Here is an 18,925-nt window from a genome sequence, read left to right on the forward strand (position 1 = left end):
TCTCGTCAATGCACAGAATTGGATGAATAGGTCCGAGATACGTGAAATCGATGGTTAAAGGGGACCGCGGAGAAAGCCTACAGGGTCCACACGTCGGTGACAAAGTCATCATGATTTCGACGTCAGAAGAGCTACTCCCAGCAGTCCACTGATATCATATCAGATTCAGTGGTTAAAAAGGGTAGCTTAAACGTAAGCAAATGCAAGTCTCTGTAAATTTAGACGCAGAATGACACCATATAACTATTTGTTGGTTGGCCCTATTTGATCGTTTGCTACATCGCACTTCAAATGCTTTTGCCAATATTTACTATTCCAGCACGTACAAATAGTGAACAATAAAACTGTACAATAAATTAAAGATGATGCTTCAGTGCTCCACGCCTCCACTCCACATTGCGACTAGGAAAAAAGATGGATGAAGACATGAAGTAATGCTATAAAAGCTGCACATTCTCTATATAGGTTAAAAAAAAGAAGATGGCGAGTCACATAATGTCACTTGCAACACCACGACAACCTACTGATAATTTTGGAGGGAACATATACTTTCATTTGTAGCACAACCTATCCACTGTCATCTGAAATGTACTCCGCCACACCTAAAATGCAGCTCTCATGGCACTCCTCGTCGCATCACGCTTCATCTCAGCTGCCTTTCCACTGCCTCGGAAGTACATGTACACTTGCTGCACTCATAATTCATAAATAACCAAATTGGCTCAGCTAGTTCACATTAATTTAATTCCGCAAAACCAGATCAGTTGCTTATAGAGACACTGACCTGGATGACCCAGATGCTGAGCAATGACTCGAGACAGAACAATCCAAATCCAACAAAGTAGAAGATCTGCAGAACAATCATATAGATTACTTTGTTACTAGCCAAAGTGGATAATTATATTTTGCATCAGGGAAAGGATGAAGATAATTTTAGTCAAAATATTCAAAGCTACATCTCAGGATAGAAATCTAATTAGCGAAAAAAGGGTCCTGTCCATACCCCAACCAAAGCATTCACGCTGAGAAGATCAATTGCTGGCAAAATTCCTCTGCAAGGATATAGGCCAGAAGTTAGTTCATGCCAAGGATTCATCAAGCTCCTACAGCGATAGTTCACTTATCTAGCCCTCTAGACATTGATCAAAAGATCTTGGGGGTGCTATTGTCCAAATTAATAAAACATCTCATGTTTCTATCTTGTTGCAGTGATGGGGCTGTCTGATCAGGTGGAAATGGAGCAGTTGAGCTTTGTTCTACAATGTTCAACAAATCAACAGCCAACTAAACTGTACTCTGATGTCAGTGTTACTTCATAGCTACATCAAAATGTGCACAGTATACAGATAGTGTCAGTGTGTCACTGATACATCATAGCAAAAAACCATCTGCATTGATGCAAGTTTACAAAGTATGCAAGCTTTCAGTATTCCCAGTTTTCTATACACAAAAAGGCGGGCAAGAAACTTACGCCAATGATTTTCCCTCAAATACAACAGGGGGAGCCACAGCAGAGAACACGCAGAAAAGAATGTGGAACTGTAAGCACAGGAAGTTCAAGCAATTTATTAATGTGCATTTAAAATTATTGAACATTAGATAACTATAATCACGGATGCTTCATAAAGTGACTCATAAACTTACCAAGTAAAGCAAGAAGAACAATCCAAACTTCAATGCGCTATCAGTCCTACAAAACAAGTTCCAGTAAATGTTACCAGATACCAACAAAAAGACAGATGGTCTGAGATACAAAACAATGCAATGATATTTTAAATAAATTACCTCATGGCATTATACAGAGGGCGATACCATAAAACATAGGCACCAGGAACACCAGATATGAAGTAGATTATAGCCAACAACCAGATCTTAACACCTGAAAATAGATTAAACGTTTAAAAAAGAGTGGGATTGATTAACTTGATAGAACCACAGGTCATGGCAAAAGGATTCACTCTACCTTCCCCCTTGATCCAAGCTGTAGTAACTGCTATGACGTTCCAGAACAGGCAGCAAACCAACCCTATTCATTCATACCAAATAAAGGTTCAACATTTTTTACTGCTGAAAATAAAATGCTTCGCATATGAATTAAGATATTCTGTTAACCCTTCCATTTATGCCTCTGAAAATATGTAGATGTCTCAATGCTATTCATCTCTCCATATAACTTCAAAAGAAGCGCACCTTTTCAATACCATTTAAGATCTCAAAAACTTTTACTATGTTTTATAAATCCCATTACATGTACGGACTCGGAGGGTGCAGGGATATAATGACATAAATATTAGAGTCACTAAAAAATGCATCTGCAAGCATATTAACTTAATCAACTGTGCTCTACCTTTAAAATAAGAAAACGTATCTGTCAAAATATCTGATACCCGTTGGCCGTTGCAAAACACATTTGACCAAACTCGCTGCAGGAATGCAAGGTCATGTTTCAAAGGTTGGAACAAATCACTTGCCCGTCTTACATATAGGTTCATAACCCATGGGTAAATAGATAAAACCAATGCAGAACTAAAAAAATAATCAAATATACTGTACCATAAAATAGAGGATATTCTTCACCCAGGTGAAATATATCAGGAATTTGAGAGATTCAGAAGCACCATACCAAGAAACGATGCAAATGCAAAATATTGCATTCTTTGAAGGTGACTTGGTATCTCATTGGTGATATCATGATGGATGAGTGGCAGGAAAGGAGGCCAGTTTTTCTCCTCAATGACGATACCAGCTGCCAAACAAAATAACGAGATGTAAACATGGATCATAAAAAATCTTTATGCCAATGGTGTGTTGAGAAAAAAACGTGAATGAATGTACAAAAGCTGCCAAAAACTTATCATGCATTCATGCTTGGTAGTCATGTTTTATATAACTATGTGTACTGTCATGACCAGAGAAGCCCTTTTCCTTTAAGACGATAGTCACACTATGGTTTGGCAACAGATCAAAAGAAAATATGCGTAAATGACAAATCTACAGCTCTTGCACGAGATATATCCTTATGTTAACAAACTAGAAGAGCTGAGGCTCAGTATTTGTACATGTGTTACAAAAGAATATGGCGTTAGCACTATGTTATTCTTTCAGGTGTAATATACCATACTCGTAACATGCCAACAATAGGTATATCACATGCCTCTTTAATGTAAACAGAAAAAAAAATACTATGAAGCTGCAATGTTTATACTATGACATTGATATACGGAAAGAAATGAGCATTTACCTCGTGCTGCAGCCTCCTCTCTCCTTTTCAATTCCTAGTCAGTATAATAGAGAAAACAAAGAATCAGAAACTCTTCATGCTTGAGAGTCGAGTTTAGAGGGGAAATAACCAGTACGCTCTACTTCGCATTTAAGCCTAGGAAGCAGCTCTTCATGCTTGAAATGAAAAACTAAACCAACTGTCTTGAGCTTAAAAAAGGATTTGTGATTGTTTTGTCTTGTAATGAAATGGAAACAGCACTGTAGATACATGATCAATGTCCAGCATACCTTCTCCCTCTTGTTCAACTCTGCTTCCCTTGCTTGCAGCTCCTTCTCCCTTCTCTTAAGGTCCTGGAGGATCGAGGAAGCATATGTCAACCTAGACAGTAATGGATATGCTTGGAACCGACCAACATTAACTTCTAAGAGCGCTAATTACAGCCAAATTTTGCAGCTGAGAAAAAATGCTCATTCATACGCACCTTTGATGAGTCAAGTGGTATATCCACTGTGGCACTGAAGTCTGCTGGTTCAGGAGGAAGCGGCGAAAGGCGTGAATTGGACGCGGGAGCCACGTTTCTGGGGTTCTACACTCCATTCCGGCAGAAATCACACAGTAGTGAGCAGGCAAGAGACATTAACCCCCCAACTCCTATGACAATCCACAGACGCCACAACTCATAAGAACAAAAAACAACCCACCGGCATGTAGAACGCGCCGCCACCAAAGTTGGACTGCCCGCCAGCCTTGCCACGCGCTTGTTCCTACCAAGCAACCGACCAAAAATACTTCAATCACAAGCACATATATAAAAGAGGTTTCGGGCACCAATGCATCATCATAGCACTATAGCAGCAAGAATTCCCCAAGCAGCGCCGGTGATGGCAAAGTCTTATGAACAATAATAAATAATAAAAAGAAAAAAAAACACATATCGATTCTTCAATCGCCGGGCCGTGGTCAGATCTGCGCCCCGTCCAGATCCAAACAGGACCGAAGCAGCGAGCACCCGGAAGAAATATCATGCCAAAAACGGAAACTAGATCTGCGCCCGGGCAATGGCATGGCGGTATCGCGAAGACAAGGGAGGAGGGTGGAGGATCGGGCGCGCGTACCGAGAAAGGGTTCACGTCCTCCTCCTCGAAGGGGTTGCTGTCGTAGCGCCCCGCCATCCCGCTCCGCCCGCTTTGCTTGCGCCGGCAATGGCGATGGAGATTGGAGTAGTGAGGCGGCGACGAGGAGTCCTGCCCAACGGAAGAGGGAGGAGCGCGCACTCACGCAGCACCGCCCCCACACCGACTAGATGGGGCGATGGCGACTCCGCTTTGCCGTCTTGCGAAGGAGAGGACGCGGGTGAAGGGTGAACGTGCGTGCGCACGCGGAACGACCTGTCCGGCCAGTAACCGCTCGCGGGCCGAACTTCAGTTTTTTCCCGGCTGTTCCCCGTATCTCAAGGGCCCGTCAAATTGTTTATAGGTAGGCCCACTCCACACGGTTCAATTTAAGCTCGTATTTAAATTTAGGTTGCAAGAAGGCTAAATGCTGATGTGGAGGAGAGGAGAGAAAGAAAAAATAGACTGCAAGCCTGCAGCCGACTTCAACACATGAACCAAGAATGCTGGCTGTAAGGATTCTTATAGCCTACCTCTCAGTCTACTCGTTGGTTTAGTCCTTCATCATTAATATATAGCACACCTGTCTCTCTCACAAGATTTTTTGGTTACTGTGTCGAAGCCGGATGTAATGTTACAACCTGCTTCTCCTCTCTCTCCTCCCTTCTATGCTCCACCTCATCATTTAGTCTGCTTGCAGCCTGTTATAATACTCCCTCCGTTCTGAAATGTAAGTCGTTCTGGGAGTGTTTTACTGTGTCCAAATTCATAGAATATTCAATGAATCTGGACATATAGTTTGTCTAGATTCAGAGAATGTTCAATGAATCTGGTAAAATACCAGAATGACTTACACTTCAGGACAGAAGGAGTATTTGCTCTAAATGGGGCCTTATATTAATAGTGAATGGCTAACTACTATATGAGTAAGTTGAAAAATAGGCTGCAAGGATCTTTACAGTCAGCAGCTGGCTGAATTATTAACATTGCTCTTAGAAGCTCACATCTGAGCTAAATATCACAAAAAGGTTTGGTGCTCTTCCTTTATTATTTATACGTAACAATTGATTCTAGCTTATTTGGAGAGAGTGAGCGTACGCTTTTACCACTAAAGATTTTGCCTATTTTCTGGATAGGTGACAATTGTCTATTTCCTTGAATCTCCTTTGTAGGATAGTAACATCACGTAACGCAATGTGCATATAAGGTCTTCTCCAGTTATGGGTGCGGTGCACCCAGAAAACACGGACCACGTAAGCATCTGTTCTCTCTCTATTGATTGAATTAATGCAATTCTTACCAAGAGGGCTCACAACAAAATTGAAAATAATTTGCTTCTTCCATGTTTCCCAGACAACTAGGCAACTGAGAGAGGGCAAAGACTTTATGCAGTTTTTCATTCAGCAAGACCGGCCGAGTCGAACCAAAAGAGTCATCGATTCTTCTTCTCTCTCCCCATACATCGATTTGTGATTGAGTGTGCAGTGGCTGCATCGATTCTTTCCGTTGCCACATCCGAGGAAGAATCGGACACTGGAGAAGGCCTAAACGATGTCACCACCTTTTCTTGTGCCTTGACCAGAAAATGATGTGGCCGAGGCTGCAAAGGTTAGGGCTGGCACCTTCATCAGTATTCTATGACGTTGACAGACGTATAGCCGCGCGATTTTGCAAGCATTGCGGCCATAGTTTCGATAGTGACCTGGATAACCTTCAGGACCTCAAGCCCTTGCTGTGGCTAACTGCCATCTGTTCACTCCGTCTTCTTTTTTTTCTTTCTTTTTTAGGTTAACTGACTGGGGAAAGCCAGTATTTTCCACTCTAGCATTGCTCGATGTCCAAAAGCGCTAACAACTTTAAGGTCTTGTTTAGATGCAAAATTAAAAATTCTAAAACTATCACATCGAATGTGTGCCCACACATGGAATATTAAATCTAGACGAAATAAAAAACTAATTGCATAGTTTGATTGTAAATTACGATATGAATCTATTGAGCCTAATTAAACTATGATTAAACACTAAATTGCTACAATAAAGATACAATAAACATGTGCTAATGGCGGCTTAGTTAGTTTTAATAAATTTTTCTTGTAGTTTTCAGACGAGTTCTGTAATTAATTAAATTTGTCTTATAATTTACAGACGAGTTCTGTAATTAATTTTATAATTAGTCTATGTTTAATACTTCAAATGTGAAAATTTTCCCTTTCAAAAACTTTTCACGAAGCTACTAAACAAGACCTTAGTTGGGGATTTAGGGCTGGTCGTCTGTTGTACAGAGTGGTATTTAGCTGCCAAGAAGCTGGATCCAACTGGCTCCGTCTCGACAGGTTTATTGAAAATAATGAAACGAATCAACGATACACCTGCATTGTGGAACAAATGGACAATTGGAAGGTACAAAATTAAGTAATATCTTCATTTCCAGCAACTACCACACTGATGCACCCAATAGGGACACGACGTGATACCAACAGATACAAACACATCGCGCCAACATCACGCGGTTCCGCAATAGTCAGATAAAGCTATATTATTCAAGATCTCAGCTTTATTTGACGCACAAAAACGAAATTTTACCGCACATAATCTACTATTGCCATATAATAACAACAGGCCAAGTACACCGTCCTGAACAATGTGTACATATCGCCAACACCTATCCTACTGTGTAATGTGCGTATAGAAGCATCATTCCCGTCCGGGAATAGATAAATAGCCCAAAAGTACAATGAGTCACTAGGAAAAACATGGAACATGGCGTGCACAACAGACAAACCCACTTCCCTTGCATCGTCCAAAAATATGTGGCTTAGGGACTTGCAGTTTCTCGCAAACCAAAAGCCCATTCCTAGGGAGTAGCTGTTGCACCAGACATGTGCCTTAAGGATGTCAAGCTCCCTACCTGTGCTCCATATTTGCACAAAAATGCCGATGGTGACTATATTCCAACAAGAGATATATGCTACAGAAGAACTAGCGCCGTGCATCAGGGCATTAGGGGAGTAAGTTGTTTGCTGAAGAGATCTCCAAGAGCCCCACGAACATCCATCTGAAGCATAACCACAAATTAAAGCTCTAGCACTATCGTATGTTTCGTTGATACCTTGAAACCAAACCATATTGGAGAATGTAGGTACCTGATCGCAACAGATAAGTTTGGTAATTAACGGATAGAACTCTTTCAGGTGCCTTTTGAATATCTGAGCATCCATGATGCACATTCCTTTCAAAACCTGAAATGCAAAGAAAATTTGATGTCAGAGCAATAAACAGATTATCCCAAAGTACAGATGAGCATCTAAAAAGTTCTAAGGGTAAAGCTCCAAGAATCCCAGATACATTATACCTTGACAATAACAGGAGCCCGTAGGTCCAATACACGATGTATGTCTGCACTTGCAGCCTCCCCAGTGCTAGGCTGGAGATCAGACGCCTCTTTCAGAATCTGCCCGCAAAAGGAAACCAGCTTTCCTTCTGCTAGGTCCTTGATCTTTTCCTGTTCACCAGATTCCACACTAAAATCATCTGCTTCCTCAGTTGAGTCCTTTTCTTCCTGCTCCACTGTTGATTTATGGAGGATATCTAAATAAATAGTAGTTCCAGCTAGTTCTTGCCGAAGAAGATTCAATGGAGGCCTACACAAATTTACAATGTTAAGAAACTGATGCCTAGGTCAACAAAAGTACAAAGGCATTGGTCTTCAAGCCTTACCTTTCTGGAGGTATATGGTGCATCCTCGTTCGAAGATTCGAAGGTGAATTATACGAAGAAGCAAATTCTAGGAGTGAAAGCAAGATATCCATTATTGCAATTTGCTGTGTGGCTTTTAGCCTGCTCCAATACCTCTTCTGCAATGTTCCATCAGCAGTCAGTCACAGTATATCAACCCAGCTACCCAAGTAGGCTGGCTCATATATCAGGTGAGATGAATTCTTTATTTGCTAGAGAATTTTGTGAAACTCTCATTGTGTCACAGGTGGGCTGGACCCACATATCAGTGAGACAATGGATGGATTCAGAATAAGGCTATGCATACACACTACACAGTGGAAACTGAGTACCTGTATGCTGTCAATTGCACCAAGCAGCAGTAACTGGGTGATACATTTGCTCCTGACAGTTTCCATCATAGGGCTGTCTTCCTCTTCAGCCTTGTCAGCCTCATCATCATCATGTGCCTAGATCAACAAGAACATAGCCAAAGGAGAAAATGTTAGTACTTACATACCGAGCATATTCACAGTATCAATGTCAAAACTCAAAACACTTAGTTCCAATGCTCATAGCTACTTTTTAGATGCCAGATGAGTTACCAGATATGACGGGTTAGAACAGGCTAAAATTATGCCTCATAGAGTCGAGCAGCTTCAACAATGGCCAATTTTTTTTAGAAGAGAAAAATTGCACAAGGTTCAGCAAATCTAATTTACAAATTATTTGAAATGAAAACACTGATTACTAAAGATAACACATACAATTGGCTGTCACAGGTCACAGCAATAGAGTAGCAAGTCCTTGTAGCAAATGGACTTAAGCATCACAACTTAACATAGAAGGTATTACCAAATAACCAGCATCTTTCATGAGATGGACCAAAACAAAAGCTGACGCAATACCAAATAAAAGTCACTAATAAATAGTATTTTTTGTGTGAATGTGTGGTCAAATATTTATTGATGTGCAGATGCCCAAACCATAGTAGTCAGAAAGAACAAGCACATACCTTCACAGGTGAGGGTGGAGCAATATCATCTGCTCGACCTTTTGATTTGGAAGTAAGACTTCTGACCAAAAGATTATCCATCATATTGCCCATAAATCTTTGTCCAATGCTTTTGCCACGTGGGGAGACAGCAGGTTGTGTTCTCCCTGATGGTGATGGCGAACCTAGATGAATACATAAATTGTGTAGATCTTTTCATGTTGGCATTCCATATGGGAATATTGAGCACAAAAAGACAACTAAAGGAACACCTTAGATCAGGATACCTTCTGAATTATCCAGGCTAGTTTGTGGATTTAGCTCTGGATGGCTATGTTCACCATTACTGATGGAGACTTCTCCCCTGTTGCCATGGTAACTATTGCCATGCGAGTCGCTCTCTGCTTTTCTTGAAAGTAGCTGCTGGTTGTTTGATTTCTGAAATCCTAATGAATTGAGCAGTTCAAGGGGCTGAGTTGTGTATGATGCATTCCTGACAAATGAGATCAACAATAATAATAAATAAATAATGAAAAGTAAATACTAACTTTGGTACGAAGAAAATTTCAGAAAATACCTAATACTCTTTAGTAATGTTTCCCAGTCACCATCACTGAACTGGTGACCACCAACCTCTATCAGATGAACTAAAGCGCCAAGAGCAATTGAAACGACGGTTTGGTCTGTTTTCTTGGCACACTCAAGCAGCAAGCTCAGGAGAGGTGGAAGCATAAAAGATACCTCCTGTAAGTGCCACAATCAGATGATGAGCAACCAAATAAGTTTCACTTGGATCTTTAGTTGTATGGGAAGCTTAAATGAAATATAAAATGTTTATGAAATGTAGGGAATCAACAGTTTCATCACGCTGATGTTCTGAATTATGGACATGATGTTCTTGAAGCAACTAAAGTCAGAAGGGAAGAACAGCATATGTACCTTATAGAAAGTATTGAAAAGGTTGCAGATTAACTGCAGTGAATGAATGCTAGTATCACGAAGCCAATCATCCCCAGAAGAAAGCCCGTCCCTTCCAGCATGTCTTACATGATCAAATATAGGAAACAGTACACGATGGAAAATACTCTCCCAGAAGGGAGAAGAGAACTTGTGTCCTCTCTCATTCAGCAAATCAAACAATACTTCAAGTGCACAATGTCTAACTTCTGGTCTGGAGTCTAGAGTCAAATCAGACAAACCAGCCAGCATTGGGAACCAGTAGTGCTCCGTCACATCAAAATTTGCCTCTGGCGCAGCATCAATAGGTTTAACAGCACCACCTGGAATGAAGCCCTGTATGATGAAGAGATAAATGAGGCAAACAAGGTTTTCCCAATTCCCATGAATAAGAGAGCAAGAGAAATACAACATCAACAAAAAGTGGACAAAGACAACTTGATATGCAAGTAAAGGTTACTAATAATCCCAACCTCTGCCAAACGATCTTCACATATACGTAGGAGAGCAATAGCCTTCAAACTAATTCGAGGAGTGCATTTGTTATTTGCAAAACCAATAAGGCAGTTGACACAATCCATAAAGCAATCGCCAACAACTTGATCAAAATGTTCCAAAATAACTGCAAAAAGTCATTTAATTCACAAAGTCAGACAATAAGATTTCAACATCCCTATAAGCTGGGTAAGACACAGTGCATGCCAGCTATATAAATTCCTTATTTACCTTGTTCTACGTTTTCAAAAGCACTCTCAACAATTGATTCGTCCTCATCATCGGCTGCTGCGGTGAATATCATGAACACACAACGCCAGCCTGATTTTATGCTACCAACTTTCGACTTGATCAACTACATGTTCATCCAGCAAAGTTTTTACATGCAACATCATTTGATAAGAAACATCACATCATTATATTTCATTGGTGCATCAAAAATTCATGTGTAAGGACATACCTGAACAATGCAATCAACAATTAGGCCGCGGATTTTTGAGTTGTTACTATTCCTCATTAAAATGACAAAAGGCTTCAGTATGTCACTCTGAAATGTGAAGTTGTTTAATTCCGCACGCTCCAAGTACTTCATACCAAGCTGCCTTAGTGAGTCAATGGCATACATAGCAACTTTCTCCTCATGGTGGCTTCCAGCAGCAATAAAATGCTGGGCCAACACAGACCATATTCTAGCCCACACCTACATTTCCATATATAAATGGTGAGTTATTGCCACTTATGTCAGATTGTATATTTAGACCCCACTTATTTATCACTTCACAATTATACTATTATAGTCCAAGAAAAATACTGAGAAAAAGATGGCACAGTGCAAACAAGAGCCAGAGCATACCAGACGTATACGAGCCATGTTATAGTAGCTTATCTCAACAAGCTTTTGCAAGCTAAAGACACGAGCAGGTGTTTGTTTCAGCTCTTCAGCTGAAACACCGCAAAGGGCGGTGAAAAATTCAACAATTGAATCACTTGGCAGTTTTACGCTGTTTACAAAGATTTGTTCAGCAGGCTTCCCAGCCAACTCTTTCAGAGATTGGACTACAGAGTCCCTCGATATTTGATTTGATCCCATCATTACAGTTGCAGATATTGAAGGATTTGAAGTGATATACTCAAGTCTCGAGACACATTCTAAAACAGCATTCCAAGTATCTTGTAAAGCATCCATATCTGTGTCAGCTAAACCAAGAAGAGTCCGCAGTGCCTCAACATTTTTACTACGCATCTCCTTGGGAGCATGCAAAAATGTAAACCTGCAAAAAGTTACTTAAGACATTGCTATATGAAAATTAAATGTTATTGCACTATATGAAGAAGTTCAAAGGATAAACCTACCTCACTAAGGACGTCAAGAAAGCATAGCGCATGGTGTCCATCCCAAGAACACGAGTAAGATGGATGCCAGCTCTAAACCCATCCATGCATGATACAACCCTAGGCTTACTGTCACCTTCCTCCATGGTCACAGAAAATGTTGCAAGCAAAGGCCATCCTACAGCTTCAAGCATTGGTCTAACAAGCTCAACCTGCTGTGCAACATAAAAAACACCTTTCTTCTGTCCCTGATTCTTGAAAAGTGCCTGAGTCTGTTTGATGATCTTTTCACTCTCTGCCTTTGTATCACTTGCCGACTTCAGTCTTGGAAGGGCTAAATTAAGGATATTGACAAGACGGCCTCTTTCTTCTGTTTCAGGTCTCTTAGTAGTTTTTGATGCATCATGCAAATCATCTTTCATTTTTATCTCTTCCTTGACAATGGAATCATAAATTTCTTCCAAGAGCTCCTTCGGAGCACATTCCTCTGCATCACTCACAGTGTTCATACGAACAAAATCTGATTTTAACATCTTAGGCCACACCATCGGATTATGTGCATCAGTATTCAACATTATAACAGCATAAGCAAGAACATAAGCAGTATCTGCATTTTTGAAAAGCCCAGGATTATCAGCACAGTACCTGCAAATAGTCACATCAGCATTTCAGGTTCACTGGTGGACATCTTGAAGAAAAAACACTATAAATACAAACATACCGCTCAGCAAATTTTTCCATTATACGATCTATCTTCTGTGCCTCACCAGGAAGGCGAAATCCTTTCAGGAACTCACGAATTGCAGCATCAAACTTCAACCCCGAAAACTTCATGGAGTCAACATAGGCATGCATCACAGCAAGAGGGAACTCTTCATGCTGCCCCAAATATTCACCAATCATAACCTGCATATAGCTAACAAAAGTTAGATGAAGGTAGACCTTTTTTATTAAAAAACATTAAATAATATTATATTGCATGTTACAGCAAGACTCCTGATAAAATCTTAAAATCACCTTATCCAAGCTGGGAGTGTTCTTGAGAAACTGAGCTACAGACGACGCCTTATTTTCAATTAACTTATTTGACAATAAATACTCAATCCCTTTTGCTGGTTTACGATTAAACTGCAAAAGATGTAAAAGACTTAAGAAACTTGGTGAGATTTTGAAGTGGTTAAGAAAAAACTGCAGGCATCCCATTCCCACCTCTGAAACTGCAGCCTCCATAGTCGATTTATGAGCTTTGGCTCTCTCAAACTGATTCCGACCGTCCTCTTGGCTCTTCATCTCATCGGTTATCAAGCTCCTTGAAGCATCCTCTTCTTGAGATTCAACAATGCTCCCTTGCTTAGTGGAATCTCTTCGAAGTTGCTCCCAATCAGCCAATGACTTCAGAATACTCACCAAGCACTGCAATTCAAAGTCTTCATGTCAAACTAACATTAAACCAAAAAAATATCAAAGAAATGTGGGTAATCTAAATTATAGTAACCTGGAGAGATGACCCTTTTACAGAAACTGTTTGAGATGACACATTGGAGTTAGTATCAGCAATTTGAGATCCTTGTGCAATTTTTGAGAGTGCACTAACCTGATAGAGATATATTACTAGACACGTTACAAGTCAGAAAAAAAAGATATGTTTTTTATGAGAAATTCATAAGCTATGCTTTGTGAACAGTTAAATAAACTTATGCTTACCATACGTTCAAAAAGATTTGGTCCCTCAAGATCACAGTCATAGTTCACAAACACATCTGCAAGCATTTGGGGATCTTTGCAAACTTTCTCCAACATCCTGGTTGGAAAGTCAGTCAAATAACATCAATTATACATGTATAGGATATCTAGAATGACCAAAATCTGTCCATGCATTATACATGTAGCTGAGATTCCATAAATGAAAAAGAGGTGCACCTAAGAACACTGGCCTTCTGGCTGAGGGGGCTATCAGAGCTATCTAGAGACCTTAAAACTATCAGAGGAAAGAAGACACCAATTTCCCCCTGCACAAATATTTAAAGAACATGAAGAATGTAATGATATCAAAAGCAACACAACACAACAACAAACAATATTCCCATAACATGAGTCCTCTTAATAACAAATTTACCTTCAGACTCTCTCTAAAACGGAGCAACAGAACTAAAAATATTCCACAAGCATACTGTCAAAGAAGAAAAGACAGTTTAGCATGATAGCATACTTACAATCTATCAGTACTGTCACATCAAGTATGATGAAAATCAATATTGATAAATTTTCAATTTTGACCTGAAAAACAACTGGAGATGAAGAGACGCATGCTCGCAGAAGAGCGTATGAAAGATATGCTTTGACCGAATCAATGAAGTGGAAATTTTTTGTGAATGCATCGCTGACTCCTTCTAGCAATCCCTGGAGATAATAGCTACGAAATAACATCAAAACAAACTAACAAACAATATTAGCAACCCAAATGAGCTAAACTAACCTGTAATAGTTCAAGTGACAACAGCCTTGTCTTTGTAGCAACCTCATCGCTTTCTTCTTTCATGCTCATCTGAAAGGATGATAAAAGGCAGGAGTGCAACTGTGACGTTCCTGTTAGTTCTCATTAAAATAACACAATTTAAGCAACCAACCTTGCAAAGAGTTCGGAAGAGCAATAGCGCATCCCGTTGTATTATATTCACAGTGTCCAGGTCGATTCCACTGGAAAAGGAGGGGGGGACAAAGGCAATTAGACAATTAGTAACTGCCACATCTGAGTTTCTGATGTGTCACCTGGAAATGCAAGCAAAATCCATGTACTAAGCATAACTTAACAAGATTAACGACACAAGCTTAACAAACCGTGAAACTTTCTTCCCATCTTCAAGTTCAACAGCCTTGTCCAGAACAGCCTCCAACCCCTGTAAAAGAACAGGTATTTGAAGGAACTAACGCAATAAATGACACATTTCGGAAGTCCTAATAGAATCATCAAAAAATCAAAGCAACAAGCGATCCAGTCTCACTACCTTAATATCTGCTCCTCCTGCAAGATTCTGAAGCTCTTCAACAGACGTTGGAGGTGCTTCCGAAGCCCGATTCATGGACAATGCATCTCCCAGGGTAACTTTTTCCTCATCTTGGCTATCAGTAGATATTTCCCCATTTTCAGAGTCCTTTGCGCTAGATGAAGGTGTATCTTTAACCACAGAGCTTGCAGACGATACAGAAACCTGGAACCAAGAAGTAAAATAAATACCTAGAAACAGCCTCAATGAATAATTTTCTTATGCATAAGAGAATATATGTGGAAATTATTTGCCTGCTCAGATTCCATTCTCCTGAATACAATGCTGATCATCTGGGTCAACATAGCCTTTGAGGTAGCCTGGTTCACAGGGCTCTTGCTACGGAAATACAAATGAACAAATTATCAGACAAGTTTTAAATGGTAGCATAGTGCAAAAGAGAAGGCGGCAATATAAAAGGTACCTATTGAGAGCAATGTTATAGCATACTCTAATGACCCCAAGCAATGGTTCTCCATGAACTGCATTCCAAAAAAACAGAATCAAACTCAAAATATGCATTTGTTACACATATTGTTCACACACAAAGATAGCTACATGCAGAACTATTTCGGCCTCAATGCCATAGTAGCAGTAAAATACATGAATGTATTAGCGACTTCCACCTTGTTTTCTTACATGATTTTATAAAGGCACTTCCATATACAAAAAAGAGAAGTGTAATAGGAATATTTGTCCAAACTTATACATGCATCTTGAAGTGTTGCATATAAGCTTAGCAATTGCCTAATAAACAGCATAAGTTAAACTTGCCCAATAAACAGAATATTAGGAAACAATGAAACATAGAAAATAAGCTTGTACAGATTACCTCTAAACCTATTTGAAGCAACAGCATTGAGAAGCACTTTCAAGACCTGGAGAATAGTACTGCAACATGGAGGTGATACTCATGTTAGTACTGAGCAAAAGTGTGGCAAGGCATTATCTCAGTTTAAAGTGATTGTACCTGTCAGAGGAGGTGTTATCGACACAGCCACAGACCATGCTTAGGATTTCTGTAAATAATGGGGAATTTTTACCACCTTCTAAACCAGGATCACCTTCTAAATGGTCATAAGCAATAAGTTTCTGGTAAAAGATATTGAACAATTCAATCAGAAATGATCATTCAAAATTTTAAACTTAATATGGCATTTTATAAAAGAAAATGAGGGGGTGAAGATATTAGCAGGCTGATTCTTGGTCCAAAAAAAATGCGGTAGAAAAGGAGCGGCCAAGAGGGTGCCACAAAAGGGTGACAAGAGGGTGCCACAAAAGCTAAAAGGCAAATTCTATAGGACAACAATTCGTCCGGCGATGCTATACGGTGCTGAATGTTGGCCTACAAAAAGGCGACATGTCCAGCAACTGAGTGTAGCAGAGATGCGGATGTTGCGGTGGTTTTGCGGGCACACAAGGAGGGATAGAGTCCGGAACGAAGTTATTCGGGATAGGGTCGGAGTGGCACCAATTGAGGAGAAACTTACCCAGCATCGGCTGAGATGGTTTGGACATGTCCAACGAAGGCCTCCTGAGGCGCCGGTGCGTAATGGGGTTCTTGAGCGGGTCGATAATGTAAAGAGGGGTAGAGGTAGACCTAAACTGACGTGGGATGAGTCGGTTAAGAGAGACCTTAAGGATTGGAATATCTCTAAAGAGATAGCTTTGGATAGGAGCGCTTGGAGACTAGCTATCAATGTGCCTGAACCTTGAACTTATTTCTTTCGGGTTTCATCCCTAGCCTACCCCAACTTGCTTGGGAAAAAAAGGCTATGTTGTTGTTGTTGTTGTAAAAGGAGCGGCCACTACTGCATTGATCTGGACTACTTTGCAACTAGCATAAGATCCACACATTTGATGCAACCCCAAGTAATTTATCAGTAAGCACTGCCCAATTTTTGGACACATTGTATAAGGATAGAATTATGGAAATAGATTTATAGATGGATTATGGGGAAGATATGGTAGCACCAGACCTCACATCTGTATAACTCTATAGTGAATTACCGCACGAGGACCAAAATTCAGAGCTACACTAGATGTATATGATGGAAATTGGCAACATATAACTTATATAGACATATTTGTACATCATGTTTGTGAATTCCAGATTATGTGTAGCATAGTTATATAGACGTGTTTGTGCATCATGTTTGTGAATTCCAGATTATGTGTGGCATAGCACCCTATCTTATTGACCTTGGTAATGCAAAATGTATATTGACAAATCAAATTAATGTCTGGACAACTACCTGAGTACCTGTTCATATTGCGGGCTCATTTTACTACCTGAGTTCTATTTTGGACACTACTACATATCCTCGTCGTATGACGATAGTATGGTGTTACATCTCAATCTCGTCAAAATTGTAAATACATCAAATGGTACAAACCTGTAACTACCTATCATCTCTAACCCAAACTACCAATGGTCAGGGACTTGGCTATGCAAATGCAAAATGAGTTAGGATCCATGCCAGCATCTACCCTAGACAAGGAAATGTGATTTTATCATTCTAACGTCCAAAACGTTCATGGCGCCAGCGCGAATGATCCCTTCAACAGCATGCATTTCCGCTAGTCAACCGTGCTGGGCGCCAATGCAACACGTCTGCCGCGTTCGCGAGCCTCATTGCCTCAGGCAGGCAGGCAAGCAAGCAAAGGAAGAGAAGAAAGGGGGTGATGATGATTGACTGATTGATTACGTGGAGGCAGTCGAGCGCAGGCTCGACGAGCTTGACGTGCTTGGTCTCAACGGCGAGGCGGAGCGGCTGCAGCACGAGCTCGGCCTGGGGTCCCTCGAGCACGCGCCCGGCCGACGCGAGCGCCTCCGTGATGACCGCGCCCTCGGCCGTGGCGCCCTTGATGCTATCTGCGACAACATACGCCACAGAGATCACCGCAGCTCCATCGTCAGCCACCGAGAGATCCCAATGCGCGGGAGGGGAGGCGGGGGAAGGGCACGCACCGAGGCATGACTGGATGGATTGCTGGAGCGCGGCGAACTTGCCGCGGTTGGCGGCGCACTCCTTAAGCATGGCCTCGAAGGCCCGGGTGACGAACCCGCCCGCGGCGCCCGCCATGGGCGCGGATCTCAGCTCCGGCCGCGGAACCGGGGGGGGAAGGGGCGGAGTGGTTAGATCCGAGGAGGAAGAGTGGGCATGGGATAGGAGGGCGCGAGATCTGGAGGGGGTGCGAGATCTGAAGGAGGAGGAGACCGAGAGCCCCCGCTGCTGTCCTCGGCTGGGCGGATCGGACCTGTCGCGACTCGCACAGTCGCACGCACACACGCTCTCGCTGGCTGATTTCAGCAGCCAGATCGGCAGGACGAAATTTCTTTACGCGGGCATATACTTGCCTTGGCCCGGCGTTTTGCTGTTCTTGTGCTAGAGCTAATTGATCGTGTTCCTACGACTTGGTGTGTGGAACTGTGGATAAATTTTTGGCGGATGACCGGGAGTCTTGGACGATGGTAAAAGATACTCCACGACCGGGAGTACTTTGTTTCACGGTCGCACCAACATATTTCTTAATCTACTTTTTTTTAAGAAAAATGGTTTCATCGATCTCGACCTAACATGACGAGCTCAAGTTGTTACAAAATGCCCTTTAAAAAGTTATAGAATATTTTTTTCATCATCTTGATTTAGGCCATATACGATTCGCCTGTTTTGTCCCCTTTCATGTGATGATCTGCCTAGAAATGGTGGGGCCTTTTTAACGTGGCGAACAGATCACGTCTGGCAAAAAGTCAACTGCGTGACGAAGCTGCCACGCGCCATGGCTGCGAGGTAAAGAGCTCCAAGGATTTGTTTCCTTCAAAGAAAAAAATGTTGCGCCGGTCCGTTCTCGTTAAAATACACGGGCAAGAACAGCTTTTCATGTACCTTCGTGCTCGTCAGTTCGTGGGGCCGTGATTTCCTACTCGCTGCCGCAACAGTCGATGCCGTCGCTGAACACGAAGTGGCGACCAACCTGCGAGGACGTGCGACATGTCCGTCAGTTTTGTTTTGTTCGCCCGTGTGCGGCAGTCAACAAGCCAGGCACGACCA

At 41.4% G+C, this 18,925-nt stretch overlaps 2 protein-coding genes across 3 annotated transcripts; both read right to left on the reverse strand.

Moving 5' to 3' along the window:
• Nucleotides 1–279: 279 nt before the first annotated feature.
• Nucleotides 280–4,629, reverse strand: LOC120661693 (secretory carrier-associated membrane protein 1). 2 transcript variants are annotated; one of them, XM_039940609.1, is made up of 13 exons: nucleotides 4,339–4,626; nucleotides 3,925–3,987; nucleotides 3,705–3,809; nucleotides 3,511–3,573; nucleotides 3,242–3,275; nucleotides 2,624–2,746; nucleotides 1,964–2,026; nucleotides 1,786–1,879; nucleotides 1,645–1,690; nucleotides 1,472–1,539; nucleotides 1,004–1,052; nucleotides 785–850; nucleotides 280–689 (listed from the first exon to the last, which is right to left on the reverse strand). In XM_039940609.1, exons 1-13 carry the CDS (start codon nucleotides 4,393–4,395, stop codon nucleotides 603–605), a joined length of 918 nt encoding a protein of 305 aa, XP_039796543.1. In that variant the 5' UTR covers nucleotides 4,396–4,626; the 3' UTR covers nucleotides 280–602. The 2 variants fall into 2 exon arrangements, with proteins under 2 accessions (XP_039796543.1, XP_039796544.1); XM_039940610.1 differs by lacking the exon at nucleotides 1,004–1,052 and having other exon boundaries at nucleotides 4,339–4,629.
• A 2,207-nt stretch (nucleotides 4,630–6,836) lies between these two features.
• Nucleotides 6,837–18,198, reverse strand: LOC120661694 (brefeldin A-inhibited guanine nucleotide-exchange protein 5-like). Its single transcript, XM_039940611.1, has 32 exons — nucleotides 17,842–18,198; nucleotides 17,579–17,745; nucleotides 15,841–15,962; nucleotides 15,703–15,761; nucleotides 15,295–15,352; nucleotides 15,125–15,209; nucleotides 14,832–15,035; nucleotides 14,665–14,723; nucleotides 14,454–14,523; nucleotides 14,303–14,371; nucleotides 14,104–14,226; nucleotides 13,943–13,996; nucleotides 13,747–13,835; nucleotides 13,531–13,627; nucleotides 13,322–13,420; nucleotides 13,036–13,239; nucleotides 12,844–12,954; nucleotides 12,548–12,732; nucleotides 11,848–12,471; nucleotides 11,348–11,765; nucleotides 10,955–11,194; nucleotides 10,726–10,849; nucleotides 10,473–10,621; nucleotides 9,982–10,335; nucleotides 9,620–9,786; nucleotides 9,330–9,535; nucleotides 9,064–9,227; nucleotides 8,402–8,518; nucleotides 8,052–8,188; nucleotides 7,687–7,975; nucleotides 7,478–7,573; nucleotides 6,837–7,389 (listed from the first exon to the last, which is right to left on the reverse strand). The coding sequence occupies exons 1-32, from the start codon at nucleotides 17,954–17,956 to the stop codon at nucleotides 7,327–7,329; spliced, it is 5,118 nt and encodes a 1,705-aa protein (XP_039796545.1). The 5' UTR covers nucleotides 17,957–18,198; the 3' UTR covers nucleotides 6,837–7,326.
• Between the last annotated feature and the right edge of the window lie 727 nt (nucleotides 18,199–18,925).

The sequence above is a fragment of the Panicum virgatum genome, chromosome 2N (genome assembly GCF_016808335.1).
Source record: "Panicum virgatum strain AP13 chromosome 2N, P.virgatum_v5, whole genome shotgun sequence".
NCBI lineage: Eukaryota > Viridiplantae > Streptophyta > Magnoliopsida > Poales > Poaceae > Panicum > Panicum virgatum.

Excerpts from the sequence above, each read along its gene's own strand:
- LOC120661694 (XM_039940611.1), bottom strand. The coding sequence starts at position 17,956 with ATGGCGGGCGCCGCGGGCGGGTTCGTCACCCGGGCCTTCGAGGCCATG. Across the intron at positions 13,997-14,103 it reads CATCTCCAGTTGTTTTTCAG|TATGCTTGTGGAATATTTTT; the intron begins GTCAAAATTGAA and ends CTTCTTTGACAG. Across the intron at positions 7,390-7,477 it reads AACTTATCTGTTGCGATCAG|ATGGATGTTCGTGGGGCTCT; the intron begins GTACCTACATTC and ends GTTATGCTTCAG.
- LOC120661693 (XM_039940609.1), bottom strand. The coding sequence starts at position 4,395 with ATGGCGGGGCGCTACGACAGCAACCCCTTCGAGGAGGAGGACGTGAAC. Across the intron at positions 3,574-3,704 it reads TACCACTTGACTCATCAAAG|GACCTTAAGAGAAGGGAGAA; the intron begins GTGCGTATGAAT and ends TCGATCCTCCAG. Across the intron at positions 3,276-3,510 it reads AGTTGAACAAGAGGGAGAAG|GAATTGAAAAGGAGAGAGGA; the intron begins GTATGCTGGACA and ends TATACTGACTAG.